The sequence below is a fragment of the Podarcis melisellensis genome (assembly GCF_964234715.1).
Source record: "Podarcis melisellensis genome assembly, chromosome: 7".
NCBI classification, from domain to species: Eukaryota; Metazoa; Chordata; class Lepidosauria; order Squamata; family Lacertidae; genus Podarcis; species Podarcis melisellensis.
Window position 1 is genome coordinate 84,454,979 of NC_138539.1, and position 17,644 is coordinate 84,472,622.

The 17,644-nt window shown below is 43.0% G+C and overlaps 1 protein-coding gene across 5 annotated transcripts in view; it reads left to right on the forward strand.

Moving 5' to 3' along the window:
* Nucleotides 1-9,755, forward strand: part of AKAP11 (A-kinase anchoring protein 11) — a 41,269-nt gene extending 31,514 nt beyond the window's left edge. For 3 of the 5 annotated variants that reach the window (XM_081917695.1, XM_081917698.1, XM_081917696.1), the window contains 4 exons: nucleotides 2,336-2,419; nucleotides 3,037-3,083; nucleotides 3,781-3,941; nucleotides 6,588-9,755. In XM_081917695.1, coding sequence (XP_081773821.1) covers nucleotides 2,336-2,419; nucleotides 3,037-3,083; nucleotides 3,781-3,941; nucleotides 6,588-6,737 — 442 coding nt within the window. In that variant the 3' untranslated portion in view covers nucleotides 6,738-9,755. The remainder of the gene's footprint in view (nucleotides 1-2,335; nucleotides 2,420-3,036; nucleotides 3,084-3,780; nucleotides 3,942-6,587) is intronic. The other 2 variants (XM_081917697.1, XM_081917699.1) reach the window with 1 other exon arrangement.
* Nucleotides 9,756-17,644: the final 7,889 nt, after the last annotated feature.

Consider the following 17,644-nt stretch of genomic DNA (forward strand, 5'->3'; position numbering starts at 1 on the left):
AGCTGCCTCAGACAATTTTATTTATTTGTTTATTGAATTTATATACTGCCCTGTACCCGGAGGTCTCAGGGCAGTTCACAGAACAAAATCAAAATATGAAACCACAATATATATAATCAAAAATTCAAACCACTCGCGTGGGTCTTTAATTGAGTCACTGTCAGGAAAAAAGGTGGGGGATTGATTGATTGATTGATTAAAACTCCCAGCTTTGTGCACCCCCACTTGGTGCAGACTTAACTCCACTGGTTGCAAATGTGAGCTAGGCTGACAACCACTTTCCTGTTTTTAGAAGTACATCACTCTAGTTTATAATATTTTGCTAAATTGACACCATTTTGTTCTGCCAAAGGAAGTGGTCCCAGCTGGGGGATGGGGTTCTTGCCAAATGGGACTTGTGACGGGCATAGTGTCGCGGGACACCAGGTCACACACTAGCATTTGTTCCAAATTGAAGAAGCAGAGTTGGGTCAAGCATAGGTCAAGTTCCAGAAAAGCAAAGTCCAGATAAACAAAGCCAAAGTAGAGATTAAAGTCCTAAAGGCAAAGAAGCAAAGCGGGTTGAACCTTGGATAGCACCAAATAGAGCCTAGGCTAGAAGCAGACAGGTTAGGCTTGACTGTTGCTCCAGCAACCAGCAAGTTCAGACTGGGCCTTAAAGGTCTGCAGCATCCTTAGAACAGCTAGCCCCACCACTGATGAGGGGAGTCTAGCCCATTTAAAGAACGAGGGACTCTGGTGGCACTGGAGAAGTTGGTTGCGTATGGCCTCTGAGGTGGAGTCCTTCGAATTAGAAGATGGTAGCTTCTTCAGACCAGAGAAGTTCTGGCATTTAAGGCTCCCTGCGTTATAGAACTTCAGTATGCAGATATCAAAGACTGGTTCTTAGTCCAAGAAGTTCACAATCCATGACCTCTTCCCCTGAGGCTGAGGAGTCCCATGTCATGACACATTTTATATATATATAAAGTGTTTTGACAGGCAACAGAACAGCAGCAGGGCTTCCTTCTTAAATTTCTAACTTAGATCTCCAATGCAAACTTTTCTTTCTCACTTGACTCCTCATCTGCATTATAAATATTGGCTTACTTATGAGTTTATTCAGTGTGTGGGCAAGATCTCTAGCAAAGGAACTTTGGCCTTAGAGGTACTTTAAAATTCCTCTTTCTTTCCTTTTTAGCAGTGTAAAAGTCGCTTGTAATTCTGATGGTCTGAGCAAGGCAAGAGCAGTGGGGCTGAGCTAATGGCAGAGGCACCGCTCTGGGATTCTGCTGCTCCTGCTGATCAGGATAGATGATAGGAGGGCAGTAGGAAGGCTGCTTTCCTCTGCACCTCCTCCTGCCGAGAACAGCAGAGAAGTCTGGATCAGCCCCATTAACAGTAGCTGGACTTGGCTTAGGACCCAGTGGATTTGATGGCTTTACACTTTACAGCAGGAATATTGCTGGTGATAGTGGGGGGGGGGGGCGCTTCATGGCAGCAGAGCCCTTGTCCCCCAGTGGTGGAGCTTAGCGAAGCCAGAGGAAGAGACACCTGACTCATCCTAGCCACCTCCAGCACAACAGGTTTTCAGCACAAATACTGTTTTCAGTCCTGGATGTCTCAAGTTTATGGGCTGTCCTGTTAGAAGAGGGCCAAGGAACTTCTACCAAATACCTTGGAAGCACCACTGTCGTTTGGCGACAATACCTGGTTAGATGCACTAATGGTCTGCGTGACTTGGTATAAGGTGACTTCAGATACCTTCACAAAACCTTTCTCTCTCTCAACACACTGATTTTTGAAACAGTGTTGTAAACTCACTATAGAGTGTGGCATTCAACCATCTTTACTCGGAGAAGACCACTGAAATCAATGCACTTAGGTATGTCCATTCATTTCAGTGAGTTTACTCTGGTTAAAACTTAATTGAATGCAAGCCTTGGAATTTGCTGTTTGCGAAAGAAACTAGTACTGGTTCAGCACTTTGACATTCATGTAAACGATTAGGAAATCCAAATTATTCCTTTGTCAGTTGCTGCATTGCTGAAGCTGTGTTGCCCCTGTTCTGACCTGGACCAGCTCAGCACATGAGGATTGCAGAAATCGTTTGGCAGTGGGAGAAAAGTGCCACGTGAATTCACATTTATTTTTCTGAGCAGTGTTAATAGGTGCCCTTGCATTTTGTTTCTTTGTACCTCTCCCCCCCCCCCAAAGTGTTTTTGTATACTTATTAAGAAAATGGTGCCACAACTCAGGAATCTGGACAGAGCGCATCAAGGAAAATGAAGATTCTGGGTTCTGGTTTGGGCTAACTTTTTTCTAGTTCAGCTCTGTTCTCTTCTTCCCCTGGCAGTAATGGTAACAGCAGTAGCTGGAGCAGTCTTGGTTTAGAAGGAGATATGTATGAGGAGAATTTATCCTTTCCAACATCAGACAGGTTGGTCAAACCAAGACATTGAAACAGGCTAGTCCCTCATATATTAATGCATGAAGTCATAATTTTTCAAGACCGAATAAACTGGCATATATGAAATGTGATTCATTACCCACACGCTTTTCACCTGATCATGATTTTCCTTAACAAATTCATACTGAATGGGTCCATTTTACTGTGCTACAGTGTGACTGTCCCGACAAACATGTAAAATGCAACACTTTTGTGCATGTTCTGCTTGCTATTCTAGATTCTTCCAATTATCTCTTCATAAAAAAGAGCTTGCTTCCTACAATATTTCTGTTTCCCCTTTTGTTTAATCATTTATTTTCTCCTAGTAATTAGAACCATTGCATATAATTCAGTGCATTATAATAATAACATATCTCCTTCTTCAAACTCCATATTTGAAAGGGAAAGGTAGAATTTCTTTTAAAGTTTTATCTGGGAAATTTACAAGCCACTTGACAGAAAATGGCGTGAGAAGCAAAGCTTCCATTTTCACAATCATTCCTTGATACTTTGGTTAATTCATACTATGTTTGCCTTGAATGTCCTGTTGAAGTTTCAGACCTTAATATTATCCTGCTTTGCATTAATTCTACCTTCCTCCCCTACAGTGATGGAACAGAAGACAAAGAGGAAGAGCTTAAAGATACAATTGAAGGTAACCTTAGCAGGATGTATCTATTATTCTGTAGTTGATGTAAGAATGCTCTATTTATGGATCAGTTTGTATGAGACTTGTGTCAGAAGAACAGCCCTCAGCTGTTTCAAAGAATGACCTCTATATTTCATAATAGCTTCTGGGCGGCTTCTGCTGAAGCTATTCCAATTCATTTTTTTCCCTAAGGAAAGTGTGTATGTGGGAATGACCCAGCTCCATCTTAGGGACTTTGGAAATAGTTTTCCCCCCTAAAGTCCTAGAATGCTGAAATTTTTATTGGCCAGCCAGATGAATCAGTGAAGTTCTCTCTTCTCAGGTTAGATACTTACAGTTGAGTGTATATGTCAAAATTAGGATTTATTTAATTTGCTTAACCACAGCATGCACCACATTGGACAGTGGACTTTCATACATTAAACTGCATTTGCCATTTTGTTGCCCATTCAGGCAGTTTAGAGAGATCTTTTTAGAACTCTTTGCAGTCGGATTTGGTTTTCGCTATCCTGAATAATTTTATATCTGCAATCTTGACCACCTCCCTGTTCAGCCCTGGCCCTCGGATCATGTGTGAAGGCTTTACTGTATTGCTTTACTGTATTGCTGTTATCTGAAGAGTGGGCCACCATAATTCATTGAGTAAAATATGCTCACAGAGTATTAGGCTTTTCATCTTTATTTTCTTTCTTGCTTGCAATAGGGTTGGGAAACATAGGAAAGGCATTGGTAATCATAAACGTTGACATAGGGCCATGCCTGGTGGACTCCCAGCTGAGAATGGCCCTGCAGTGGTTGACAGCTTCCGAAGCAGAGGTGGCCGAGCTGCATTTCCATGACGGTGTTCCAAAGGAGTTTGTTCTTGTGAGTAATGAAAGGGCTGTCATTATACAAATTGCAGTTGCCGTCCTTCAGCTGTGTTTATCACGTTTTGTACTGCAATAAGCAAGAGTTGAAATACCTTCACAGGTCTAATCATGGATAGAATAATTAATAAAAGGTAAAGGGACCCCTGAACGTTAGGTCCAGTTGCGGACGACTCTGGGGTTGCAGCCGTCATCTCGCTTTACTGGCCGAGGAAGCCGGCCTACAGCTTCCGGGTCATGTGACCAGCATGACTAAGCCACTTCTGGCGAGCCAGAGTAGTGCATGGAAACACCATTTAACCTTCCCGCCAGAGTGGTACCTATTTATCTATTTGCACTTTGACGTGCTTTCAAACTGCTAGGTTGGCAGGGAGCTCACCCCATTGCGGGGATTCGAACCACCGACCTTCTGATCGGCAAGCCCCAGGCTTTGTGGTTTAACCCACAGCGCCACCTGCGCCCCCATAGAATAATTAGGTAACCCCCATTAACACTGCATCTAGAACTGTTTCCACAGCAACCTGGGTAGAACTAGAGCAGGCATAGGCAAACTCTGTAGTCCAGATGTTTTGGACTACACCTTCCATGATCCCTAGCTAACAGGACCAGTGGGCAGGGATGGTGGGAATTGCAGTCCCAAAACATTTGGAGGGCCGAGTTTGCCTGTGTCTGAACTAGAGCCTGAGCAGTGGCTAACTCAACTAACAACTTAGTAGATTGGCTTGATAACACTGTTCCAGTCCAACGTGGATAGTCATTTCTGGAGGGTGGTGTCGGGGGAGTGCTCTTTGGCCCCATGGAGCCTTCAGTGTGGGGTTCATCAAGGTTTCATTTTATCCCCCTGTGCTGTTTAACATCTACATGAAATGACTTGAGTGGGGTCATGCAGAGGTTTGGAGTAAGTTGTCAGCAACATGCTGATGACAAACAGCTCTGCTTCTCCTTTACATCTGCAGGTGAAGCAGTGGAAGTGCTGAAACAATTACATCAGGCATAAACATTCCTCTTCTCCCAGGCCTTTGACTAATTAAATAATCTATGGCTTTCTAAGTGACACGGGTGGCGCTGTGGGTTAAACCACAGAGCCTAGGACTTGCTGATCAGAAGGTTGGCGGTTCGAATCCTCGCGACGGGGTGAGCTCCCGTTGCTCGGTCCCTGCTGCTGCCAACCTAGCAGTTCGAAAGCACGTCAAAGTGCAAGTACCTTTACCTTTTATGGCTTTTTAAACTGTGGCAGGGGTTATTGTTTTTGATGGTTACTATGTTTTTATGTTGTGATGGTATTTGATAAATTTGTTTAAATTTAATAAATAAAATGACAGAACTTCATGGCTGGGCTTGAAGTTGGAAATCTAATTTTCTGCTTTGTGGAACGTTATGCTTCTTAAATATTTAACTTGGAGTCAGTGGTTTCCTTTGATAATAGAATAAATAATACCAGTGAAACCACACTTTTTGGACATGCATATTTTAGTGTTAATTTGTGCAACTGTGAAATGCTTATTTATTGGGGATGATGATAAATGTATGAATATTTGTTCAGCATTGGTTTCTGGGGGGCTGTTATCTGCTACCTACATTACCATGTGGCACAAAGGTTTTGGGAGTGTCACCCTTAAGAATCGCATCTTTAAGAAAATCAGAGGAAATTCTGGACTTTGAGAGTGCCTTGTTTTTACAGCTGTAAAATATCAAAACGTTTCTGGCTTGTAATTTTAATACTGTGGTTGTTAGTCTGGATATATATATTTTTAAGGAAAGAAGCTTAAAATTACTCGACTTGCAAATTATAAGTCAAAGAAAACAAATGGCTAATGCATTGGTTAGAAATACTTCCTTTGTTGCTGGGATTGAAGCAGAGAGTGAAGTGGAAGCAAGTTTTCCTTTATGTCAGGGAAGCAAGACAATTTTTGTCCTGAAAGCCACATTCTTTCTCAAGCAGCCCTGCAGAGGTTGTGTACTAGCGGTGGGAAAAGCCACCCTGCACTCTCTTCCAAACATGCTCACATTAATATATACAAATGGCACGCTCATCTCCACGACACACATGGTCCAGGCCACCCGTCCACATGCTCTCAGCCTCCCGCATCCCCTCATTCAGCAGTTAGGCTTTCAGGGGAAAGCAGTTAACATTTTTTCAAGCCCAGCTGCCCAAGCGGGGGTGTTGGTGTTGGGTGAGATCTTCATGGAAATTGCAGCTGAGGAGAGGAGGGGTGCTTTCAAGCCAAATTGCAGTGTCGGGGCAATTTTTGAGGGTCCCAGTATGAGTGGAGGGGCAGGTCAAGGAAGAAACCTGGGACCAGATAAGGAAGCCCAACAGGGTATGTTTTAAGCCAAAGGGAAGCGCAGTGAAGGAAGGTGACCACAGTACAGTCATACCTCAGGTTACAGCCGCTTCAGGTTGCGTTTTTTTTGGGTTATGGACCGCCGAAACCCGGAAGTACCAGAATGGGTTTCGGCAGTCATGCATGCACAGAAGCGCCGAATCGCAACCCACACATGCACAGATGCGGGTTGCGAACACTGCGGGTTGCGAACATGCATTCCACACGGATCACGTTCGCAACCCGAGCGTCCACTGTATTGTAATTTATCTTTTCAGCTTTACTTTTTAATGTAACCTGTTTTTGCTTTCTCTTCCCAGCTTTCAAAGAAACTGCAAGAGAGAGGCTGGAAAGTGGGAGACCTCTTTCAAGCAGTGCTGAAGTACTGCGAAGTAATGGAGAAAGTTGCTGATGGGGAGAGAGCTCTAGGCAGCAAAACCTTTTTTGGGTGGCTTCAGGAACATGTCTGAATGCCATGTGAGAAGATGCGCTGATTTCTTCATGCCTCCTTTGGGAAGAAGGAAATGTGTATCATATACTTTAATTAGCAAATGTACTATTTGTATTGTGATAAGCTTTGGGTTGAAAGTAAGCATAGCTGTCCTGTCAAGTGCTTTGAGATGCTCTGTATGCTTTTTAGCCCATCTTTTTATCTTCATCATAAGCCCCTCCATTCAGCACTTCTGGCTAGGCTGTGTTTTGCCTGCAGCAGCAGTGAGAAGGATGAGTTTTTGTGTGTTGTGTGTAATAAGGGTTTCAGCTAAACCAGGGCAAAAAAAAAAGTTATACCTCGCTCCTCCTACTTATTTGCCTCTTTCTTTGTGTCCTTTTCCTCTTAACAAGCTCCAAGAGGTATTCAGAGTCCACTTGCAGTTTGCTTTTGCCACTTTCCCCAGAGCAAAGCAAGACTGCGTTGATCTCTGCTGCCTCTAAGGCCTAGCTGAACATGCAAGCAAATAGGAGGGTCTGCTCACTCTGACCTGTGAAGACTCTGGTGGAAGGTTGCATTCCTTGTAAATTGACTTCTCTTAGCAGCTAGAGAGAGCTGAGAGCTTGCGTTCAGATGTGTGCTCTAATTATATTTTGATATCTTTTTTGATATCTATGAAAAGCTCTGTTTAAATAAAATGAACCCCCCCCCCTTTGTATGTGAAACAGATGTGTGCAAAGAAAAACAAGTGGGTTATTCTTAAATGCCTCCCAATTAAATATGACAGTAGCATCAAATGCACAAAAATCATTAGCCTACCAACAGCTGGATTTTTTTGTAGTTTATGAGGTGGTGTCAGGAAGCATCTTTGACTTTTGATCTCTGAAGTACTGTCCCAGGACCAATGTTGCATCTTTATAAAGCAAGTTACATTTGGGACAGTTTGGGACAACAGTTGCTTGTGTTAAAGTAGATTGAACACAGCCTGTAAGAAAAATTGGCATTGGCGTTGCACAGCCATTTTAATCTACTCACTTTGGAGATGGAATGGCAAGGTCTGTCCACATGCGGAACATTTCTATGCCGTAGCAGGATCGGGGCCATACTTCCAGCTCTGCCTCCTTCCTTTGACAGTCGTCTGTTGAGTCTGCTAAGGAATGCTAACGTCCAAGAAGCCTTTGCAGAGAACCAGGTTCAGCATGGGAATGTTGAAGGAAGGGCATTGGGAGGGGGGATAAAATGTTGCCACACGCCTGCTTCAACATGGGGATGTCCTACAGGCAAGCAATGTGTGAATAAGACATTAGGTGAAATAATGGGTTTCTTCGCCATTGCAGTCTGGGCAGGTTGACGTAGTTTGTCACTGAGATGGGTGGAGCTTTGCCCTCAATCCATATCGGTGCTTAATCTTAGGACAGCAACTACGTTGTGTCTTATCCTTGGCTGGAGGGCAGCAGTATGGCTTTGGCGTTGTACTCCAGCAAAAACAGAGCAGATCTTTGATAATCAAATCCCAAAAGAGGGCTGATTCATCTGGAAGCAATAGTCTGCTGCTGCTCCTCCCCTATGACTTCAGCTTCATTCTGGTTATGGCACCTCAAGTAAAAATGCATTTCCCATGTTTCATTGAGCATTGCTTCTCTCAATATTATTTTAGCATGCTTCCGGTCACCTTTTTCACTTTCGTTTTGAGACGTCTTTGTACATTCCTGTTAAAGCTGAAGTTGTATTTTAGGCTGTTATTGTCTGTTGTAACGTTGAGTATTTTTTCATGCCAGGCGTTTACGAATAGTTGGGAATGCAGCTGATTGGATCAGTTATGCAGAGTTAGGGCAACTCGCAGCCTGATTTGATCTTGAGGAAGTTTATTTCAAAGGAAATTCTACTAAAGTCCAAGTAAATGTGTTTAGGTATCAGTTGGGCATTGATAAAGGCAGCCAATGAATTTTGACTTTTTGCACTTTTTGCATCTTGAGGCCTCAATTTGAAGAGCAGCCTCCCTCTGTTGACCCCCTTTTAAACCCCTAACAGCTTTGTACTGTGAAATATGTGGCTGCTTGAGGGGTGGGAAACAGCTCCTAGCCCAGTGATCACAGTGAAGGTGGCCGAGGCATCAATTCCCGAATCCCCTTCTCCACAGTACTGTTGCACTTGAGCCTAATGGTTTCTTTGCTGCCACCTTGGTGTGGCACAGATCTGGTGCCTGTAAAAGGCAAGCTGACATTCTTCAGGTACAGTTTCCCATGGCACACACCTGCAGGGCCAGAAACCTTGCCTGCTCAGTTTTTTTCCTGGACTACAGCCTGAAGGCACAGAAGCTATAGTGAGGAATGGATGACAACTAGAAGCAGTGCTGTAGAACAGCTGGGAAAGGGACATTAAGAAGCCCTTCCTGCCTTCCTCCTGGGACTTTGAAACTCACTTAAGTCGCTCACGTACCTCCAAATGAGTAAGCTGGGGATTAAGAGCCTCGGAAGCACCACCTGTATGAAAGATATCTTGGGAAAGGAACTCTTCATCCTCTCCAAGATTCTTCAGTCTGGTGTTTCCGAGAAGAGCTACAGGACTTGAGGTCTACATCACCCCAAAACTGAAGTGAAGGTTAAAGCCCTGGTTTTCACCTAGTCTGAACAGCAAGCAAAAGGTGCTTTGCTGCAGCTGCATTTTACTTAGTACTTAGGGTTGCTTTTTTACGTTTTTCCTACATGGAGAACACAGAAATGTGGTTTCCTTGTCTTCCCAGGACGTGTCAGATACTTGTGTGAATGATGGCCGCGTGTGTAAACTGCATATACTTTTCACACTTCTTCCTGCGCAGAAGTGCTTTCTGTCCAGGAAATGCGTAACATGCAGCTAAAAAGCAATTTGAATAATTAACAGTTGTTTATATCTCTGTGTAGCGAATGAAGCAAACAAGATCTTTCCCTGTGTAATGACGACTTTGTTTTTTTGTTTTTTGAAATGTGGTAATACACTTAGTTGTGAGATGTGAATTTCAAGTTGCACTAACCTCGTCCTTGTTGAAGCAGTCTCTTAAAATAAATTATATATAAACATATTAGGTACTGTGTAATGCTTTCTGGTTATTTATCATGGAAATTGTCAGTTTTCTTTTTTCTCTTCCAAACATGGTAAAGGTAAAGGGACCATTAGGCCCAGTCGTGACCGACTCTGGGCTTGCGGTGCTCATCTCGCTTTATTGGCCGAGAGAGCTGACGTACAGCTTCCGGGTCATTTGGCCAGCGTGACTAAGCCGCTTCTGGTGAACCAGAGCAGCACACGGAAACACCGTTTACCTTCCCGCCGGAGCGGTACATATTTATCTACTTGCACTTTGATGTGCTTTCGAACTGCTAGCTTGGCAGGAGGAGAGAATGAGCAACGGGAGCTCACCCCGTCACGGGGATTCAAACCGCCGACCTTCTGATCGGCAAGTCCTAGGCTCTGTGGTTTAACCCACAGCACCACCTGCGTCCCCTCTTCCAAACAAAGGTAGGACTTAATTGTATGGGGATTCTTGGATGGGAGCGTTTGTAGTTTCAGAAATGTTGCCTGAAAGCAGCAGAAACTTCCAGTTGCCCTGAGATTGCAGAAGCAAGGGAGAAAGACACAATGGCTCCATCCATTGACTAACTGCTACTCAGGCAATGACACCAGCGAGGAGAGATTAGACTGGCCCTAAATGAACATAAATGGATAATAATAATAATAATAATAATAATAATAATAATAATAATAATTTATACCCCGCCTTCCCCAGCCAAGGCCTGGCTCAGGGCGGCTAACAAGTAATAATAAAAACAAGTTGAATGAATACAACTTAAAAACAAGATTAAAATGCAACATTAAAATATTGAAACATTAAAATATTAAAATACAGCCTCATCACAGGAGGAGAAAGGAAAAAGAAAGAGGGGGAGGGAATCAAATTGCCTCCAAGCCAAAGGCCAGGCGGAACAACTCTGTCTTACAGCCCCTGCGGAAAGAAATCAGATCCTGCAGGGCCCTGGTCTCATGAGGCAGAGCGTTCCACCAGGCCGGAGCCAGTGTTGAAAAGGCCCTGGCTCTGGTTGAAGCTAATCTAACTTCCTTAGGGCCTGGGACCACTAGGGTGTTGCTATTTATGGACCTTAAGGTCCTCCGTGGGGCATATTGGGAGAGGTGGTCCTGTAGGTACGAGGATCCTAGGCCGTGAAGGGCTTTAAAGGTCAAAGCCAGCACCTTAAATCTGACCCTGTACTCCACCGGGAGCCAGTGCAGCTTGAAAAGCACTGGGTGAATATGCTCCCATGGCAGAGAACACCCGCTGGAGTTTCTGGGATCAGGGCAGTGACCCATCAAGTCCAGCCTCTTTTTCTCACAGTGGCCAACCAGATGTCTGGGGGAAGCCTACGAGCAGAATCTCCTTCCTTGTAACTTGAAGCCATGGGTTCGGATCCTACCCTCTGGAGCAGGAGAAAACAAGCTTTCATGTGGCAGCCCTTTAGATATGTGGCTATCCTATCTCCTTTCAGTCTCCCCCTTGCAGGCTAAACATACCCAGCTCCCTCAATCATTCCTCGTGAGGCTTGGTTTCCAGACCCTTGATCATCTTGGATGCCCTCTGCACCCGTTCCACCATGCCAATATCCTTAAATTGTGGTGCCCAGAACTGGACACAGGACTCCAGGTGTGGTCTGACCAAGGCAGAATAAAGAGGTACTATTACTTCCCTTGATTACACCTCTCTTGATGCAGCCTAGAATAGCATTTGCTTTTTCTGCAGGTGCATCACACCGTTGAGTCATATTAAGCTTGTGGTGTATTAAGAACCCTCAGTCCCTTTGCTGCCTAAGCGCTGAACATTTCATTTGCCCCTATAAAAATTAATTTTGCTAGTTCGGGCCCAGTTCCCAAATCTGTTAAGGTCATTTTGAATTCGGATTGTGTCTTGTACAGCATCAGTTACTCCTACCAGTTTGGTGTCATCTGCAGATAGGATGAACAGCCCCTCAATTCCTTCGTCAAAGTTGTTTATAAAGATGTTGAACAACGACGGGCCTAGGTCAGAACCCTGTGGCACTCTACTTGTCACCTTTTCCCAGGATGATGAGGAACCATTAGTGAACATTCTGGTTCAGTCAGAGATTTGCATGGCATGACTTGAGTCTGAGAAACCCATGCTGGCTCTTATGAATCTCTTGTTGGCATCCTTCTGTCTCGGGAGCCAATGGAAGAGTGGGCCCTGCAAGTAAAATAAAACCATTTGAGATTTACAATTCTTGCTGTGACTCTACAGACTGATATGGGAGAGACATGTTTTCTTGCAGGTGGGGCAGATGAAAACATCCAGTCTTGCTGCTACGGGCGCACCATGGCACCTCCCTCTGTGCTTCTCTCAGCAGTCATTCTTCCTCTGGTCACTGCTATTGATGTATGACCTGTCTGTCTCTAGGCACTGTGATCGTCTGGAAGGAATTCCGACACTGGGGGGTTAAATGGTGCCAGCTTTCGTGGCACGTTTGCAGACATCTTTGTAACAACTTGCCTAGCACATCTTGGTGATCCTGCCATTTTTCATTCTGTGAACATGACCCAAGCCAGTGTAGACATTGCTGATACAGGAATGTGAACTAGCTAGGAACATGGCCACATCTTGCTTTGATGTCTTGCCATGTGATGCCCAAAATCATCTTGACACAGCAAAAATGGAAGGCATCGCTTCTGGAGAATGTAAGTTGCCCACGACTCACTTCCATAAAGCAGCGTACTCAACACGCAAACCTGGTAGACCTTCATCTTGGTATTGGTCATTATCATCACATGCTCCCATAACCCTTTTGGAGAGACGAGCCATTGCTGTAACTGCCTTGCCTATACCAGCATCAAAGCTAGTTATAGTGGAGCTCAGGTAGACAAAACCCTCTACCACCTCAAGTGTGTGGTCACCAATGCTGATATGTGGAGAGCCAGCAACATCCTGACCAGGATCTTGGTCTTTGCTGATGGTGAGGCAGATCTCAATGCATGCTTGGGCCAAACAGATGGTGAGTTTCTGTAGAGCTTTCTCAGAATGCGCTGTCAAGGCTACGTCATCTGCAAAGCACATCTCTCAGATAAGAACCCACCATACTTTAGTATGGAGCTATGCCACGTTGAACAGACCCCTGTCACTCCGTGAATGGAAGTATACACTGTCTTCACTCAAACTGAAGGCATAGAATATGCCAAAGAGTTGGAGCGAGAACATCTATTTCACACTGCTCTTTATGGGGGACGTTTCTGAGGATGAACTGCCATACTGGACAGTGCAGTGCATGTTATAGTAATCACAGCATCCTTTTCCTAGGTGCTCAAAATACCAACTGCTGAATTCTCTGTTCTATTCCCCCCCAACTAATATTTATTAAGTTTCATACAAACACAACACATACTATGAAATCAATGAAACAAAAATAAAATATAAAAATAAAATAAAACAAATATAACAGATGATAGCCAAAAATACAACCACAAAACACAAGAAAAATTAGTTAAACTTCCAACTTCATAAACATATTACTTGACTTCCTCTAATCTCTTCCATCTGAATTTCCTTTTAACTGAATGTAGCAGTTTTCCAATATCATTATTCAAAAACCAATATTCCGATTATATTCAAATTTCTTAACTTTTCTTAACATTCCATTTCTCATTTATTTATTTAATCCTAATTTATTTCTAGGCCTATTTGGTACTTTCAAGAATTTACTAGTCTTTAATATTACAATAGTTATTCAAATAATCTTTACATTTCTTCCAGTCTTCTTGATATTCCTCTTCTTTCTGGTCGCGGATTCTCCCAGTGAGATCAGCCAGCTCCATGAAGTCCATCATCTTCACCTGCCATTCTTCCACAGTTGGTAGTTCTTGTGTTTTCCGCGTTTTGGCTATTAAAATTTGTGCAACAGTTGTGACATACAGAAATACCTTTACATCTTTACATCTTTCTTGGGCAGATCAGGACCTAATATTCCAAGGAGAAAGGCCTCTGGTTTCTTTATAAATGTATATTTCATCAAATTTTTTTAGTTCATTATAAATCTTTTCCCAGAAGTCTTTTACCTTGGGACAGGTCCACCACATATGATAAAACGTACCTTCCTTTTCTTTACATTTCCAGCATAAATTGTCACAGTTATAGAGTACATATGGTACAAGAAGACACCACCTTAGGACAGTCTTATGTACACAGGCCTCCACGCCAAACAGCAAATGTTAACATCGTCTAACATTGTGTATGCCATCAAATGCCAACAGTGTCCTTCAGCTCTCTATATTGGACAAACAGGCCAGACCTTACGCCAAATAATAAACGGACATAAATCGGACATCAGGAATCACAAGACAGAGAAACCAGTAGGAGAACATTTCAATCTCCCAGGACATTCTATACAAGATCTCAAAGTAGCTGTTTTACTACAAAGGAATTTCAGAAATAGACTGGAAAGAGAAGCTGCTGAATTGCAACTTATCACCAAACTTAAAACCATGGAGAGACCTGGTCTGAACAAAGACATTGGATTCTTATCTCATTATACATGACAAAGCCATTTTTCACCTTCTCACCCCTTGCTTTTTCCTGTAAGACCTATTGCAGTCGTTAAGAGTCGTCAACAGGCTCATCACAGCTATCTGCCAATCACCCATTCCCACCACCCTTCTGAGTAATACCCCTCCCCACCTTCTCACTATATAGAAGGGTCTGGAAACTTCTGTTTCAGTGTATCTGAAGAAGTGTGCATGCACACGAAAGCTCATACCAAGAACTAACTTAGTTGGTCTTTAAGGTGCTACTGGAAGGAATTTTTTTTGTTTTAGCAAATGTTAAGTCCCATGTTGAAGAGTTGCTGTCCGAGTTTCGCTGCCTCTGGGCGCATAGTGCAGCTGGGCTGGTTAACCACACAGCTAGTCAGTCTCTTCCTGCTTCTTCAAGGATGAGATGGGTAAATAGGAATACAAAAACACTGAAAAATGCTAAGTAGCCATCTCTCCACCATGGAAACTTCAAATCCACAAGAGATAATGTTGGTTTTGAAGAGTGGACTGAAAAGAAAAATAATGACTAGACAAGAATGTCTCCATGGAAAATTAGCTGAAGAAGCTGCTAATTAGAGCAGAATCGCTAGAGGAAAATTATTTCCCGGCCGTGCTAACATTTATCAGATTAAACTCCCTTCAACAGATGGAGATACATCAATCAAATCAAAGGAGGAGTATAATTTGGTGCTTTAAAGCTTTTAACTGTATTTAAGCCTGTGAACCTAATTATTCTCACTTTACTAATGATGACTATGGGCCTGAGAGAGCGAGATAAGTGAACAGGGGTTTAAATCCAGATATTCTGTGTCTAAGTCCCACAGCCCTTTTCCATACTTTGATTTCAGAGTAGTTACACGTATACCACATTATTGCATAAAAAAAGAGAAAAGGCCCAAACTTGCTGTTTATACAGCTGAATTTTAGCCTTAGAAGTAGCCTTGGAGGAAAGGTTCACTCACCCTCCCTGCCCTAGCCTTTGTACACTTTGCTTTCCCAACGGTGACTTGAAATATTTTTAGCTGCACTTTAGAAATAATTCTGTTGTTCTGCTCTGTCAAATTAAACATCTCTCCTAGTACTTAAGCGCATGACACAAATGTTTGCTTAGCCTCCCTCTCCTCCAACCTTTTTCTTTTCAGTTGCTTTTCCACTCCTCCTGGAAACAAGATTCCCAGAGATTCAAGCCTATCAGTGGTTCATAGTTTGTATACAACTGGATCAGGAGCCAGGACAACTTCCAATGTAGCCGCAAGCTCAAGCCTGTAAATTCTTTTTCATTTTTTAAAAATGTTGGTACATTTAAGGTGCGGAGGGAGAGGAGAGTCAGCCAGGAGTTCTCTTTTGAAGGCCAGGTCTTTCAGCCTTACTTTTCCCTGGTAAAAAAGCTCAGAGCCCTTGGTTTTGCTCCACATCTGCTTTCAGCCTTCACAGTGCCCCAGGGTTATTCCCCCGACATGTTAACCTTGAATAATTTGTAAGACCTGGGAGTATTTCGATTAATGATTGAAGAAGAAAAAGCAGAAGAAATGCATTTACAGTGCAAATCAGTGTTCAGCACTCCTAATTTTGGCAATTAATTGTTTAATTAATTACCAATACAAACCCGAACGGTGGAAACTGTTTTTAGTGCACTGGTCATTTAATTAAACTGACATGTTATATTTTTATTATTTATTCATTATTTAGATGGAAGAAAAAAAGGAAATAATTCTTATAAGAAAGCACAAAAGAGTGCCTTGAACTAAAAGAGTAGTAGCAGAAGCAGCAATCGTAATAGTAATAATAATAATAATAATAATAATAATAATAATAATAATAATAATAATAATGTAATTCTAATTTTTGTATTACTTATATTAAAATAAAGAAAAATGATGTTTGTCTCCCAAAGACCAATGGAAGCCTTCCCATTTTGACTGGAGTGGGTATGCTTTTAGGTAAAGGTAAAGGTACCCCTGCCCGTACGGGCCAGTCTTGACAGACTCTGGGGTTGTGCGCCCATCTCACTTAAAAGGCCAGGGGCCAGCGCTGTCCGGAGACACTTCCGGGTCACATGGCCAGTGTGACATCGCTGCTCTGGCGAGCCAGAGCTGCACACGGAAACACCGTTTACCTTCCCGCTGGTAAGCGGTCCCTATTTATCTACTTGCACCCGGAGGTGCTTTCGAACTGCTAGGTTGGCAGGCGCTGGGACCGAGCAGCGGGAGCGCACCCCGCAGCAGGGATTCGAACCACCGACCTTTCGATCAGCAAGTCCTAGGCGCTGAGGCTTTAACCCACAGCGCCACCTTTTACTCCTACATAATTTGCAAGCTTCCATACGGACACATTCATACATCTTTGATCTCTGGTCAACCATCAACAGGTTCTGAGTGTGCTTCTAAGTCTTTGGATAACAGAGTCTGGCAGCAATGATAATATATATATATATATATATATATATATATATAAATTACAGTGGCTTTGATACCACTTAATTTGGGAAATTTAGCATGGCCCAATCTAATATGTGTACTCCAATAACCACATTTCTGGTTCAATTATAGTATTTATTTATAAGCAAATGACGGTTTTATTGCAATCAAAGAATAAATGATTGTTCTGATTTTTCAAATTGCCTCTTATTCCTGAAAATGATAGCTCTTGTGGGGTGGTTTGTGCTGCAGAGAAGGCAACCAAGCCTCGTGTTCATTGCAAATCTAGTATGAAATTATGGAATGTGAGAACCATTTGTGTTGGTAGCACTTAGCTTCTCAAGGAGGTGTGCTGCAAGGCCTGTGTGTGTTGCAGATCAGCACCTTGCTCACTTGAAGCCAGGGAATTTAGTAACTGAACTCATTTCTGACTCATTGCATCTCTCTCTGTATGGCACTGAAAACATCTTGGATGTATAACTTTCGATAACCAACAAATTAATAATTTGCCAGTTTCACAACCTGTTATGTACCGGTACTGTACCTAAACATTTCTGGCCTTTAGCCAACAAATTTATGAATTGCTTCCGGATTGCTTACCTATTTTTGTGTCCTCTGAATGCTTCAATTCCCCTCTCCCTTGGGCCCAATAATTATCAAAGATCGTAGACAAAGGCTCTGAAATTACACCTGCAAGCTCCTTTAGTACCCTTGGATGCAGCTCATCAGCCCCTGGAGATTTGAATTCATTTCAAGTAGCTAGGTGTTCCCTTACAACTTCTTTTCCTATCTTTGCCGTTACTTCGCCTTTTTTTTGGCATGGGTTTTGCTGCCTCTCCAGACATCGTTGCCAAATGGGTTGCTATGAGGGGTTGCCAGGATAAGGTGACAGCCTTAGTCTCTGCTTGGATGCCGAGTGCCATTTTGAATCAAGATGGTGAACCAAAATGTGACTTCGGTGTGACTTTGCCAA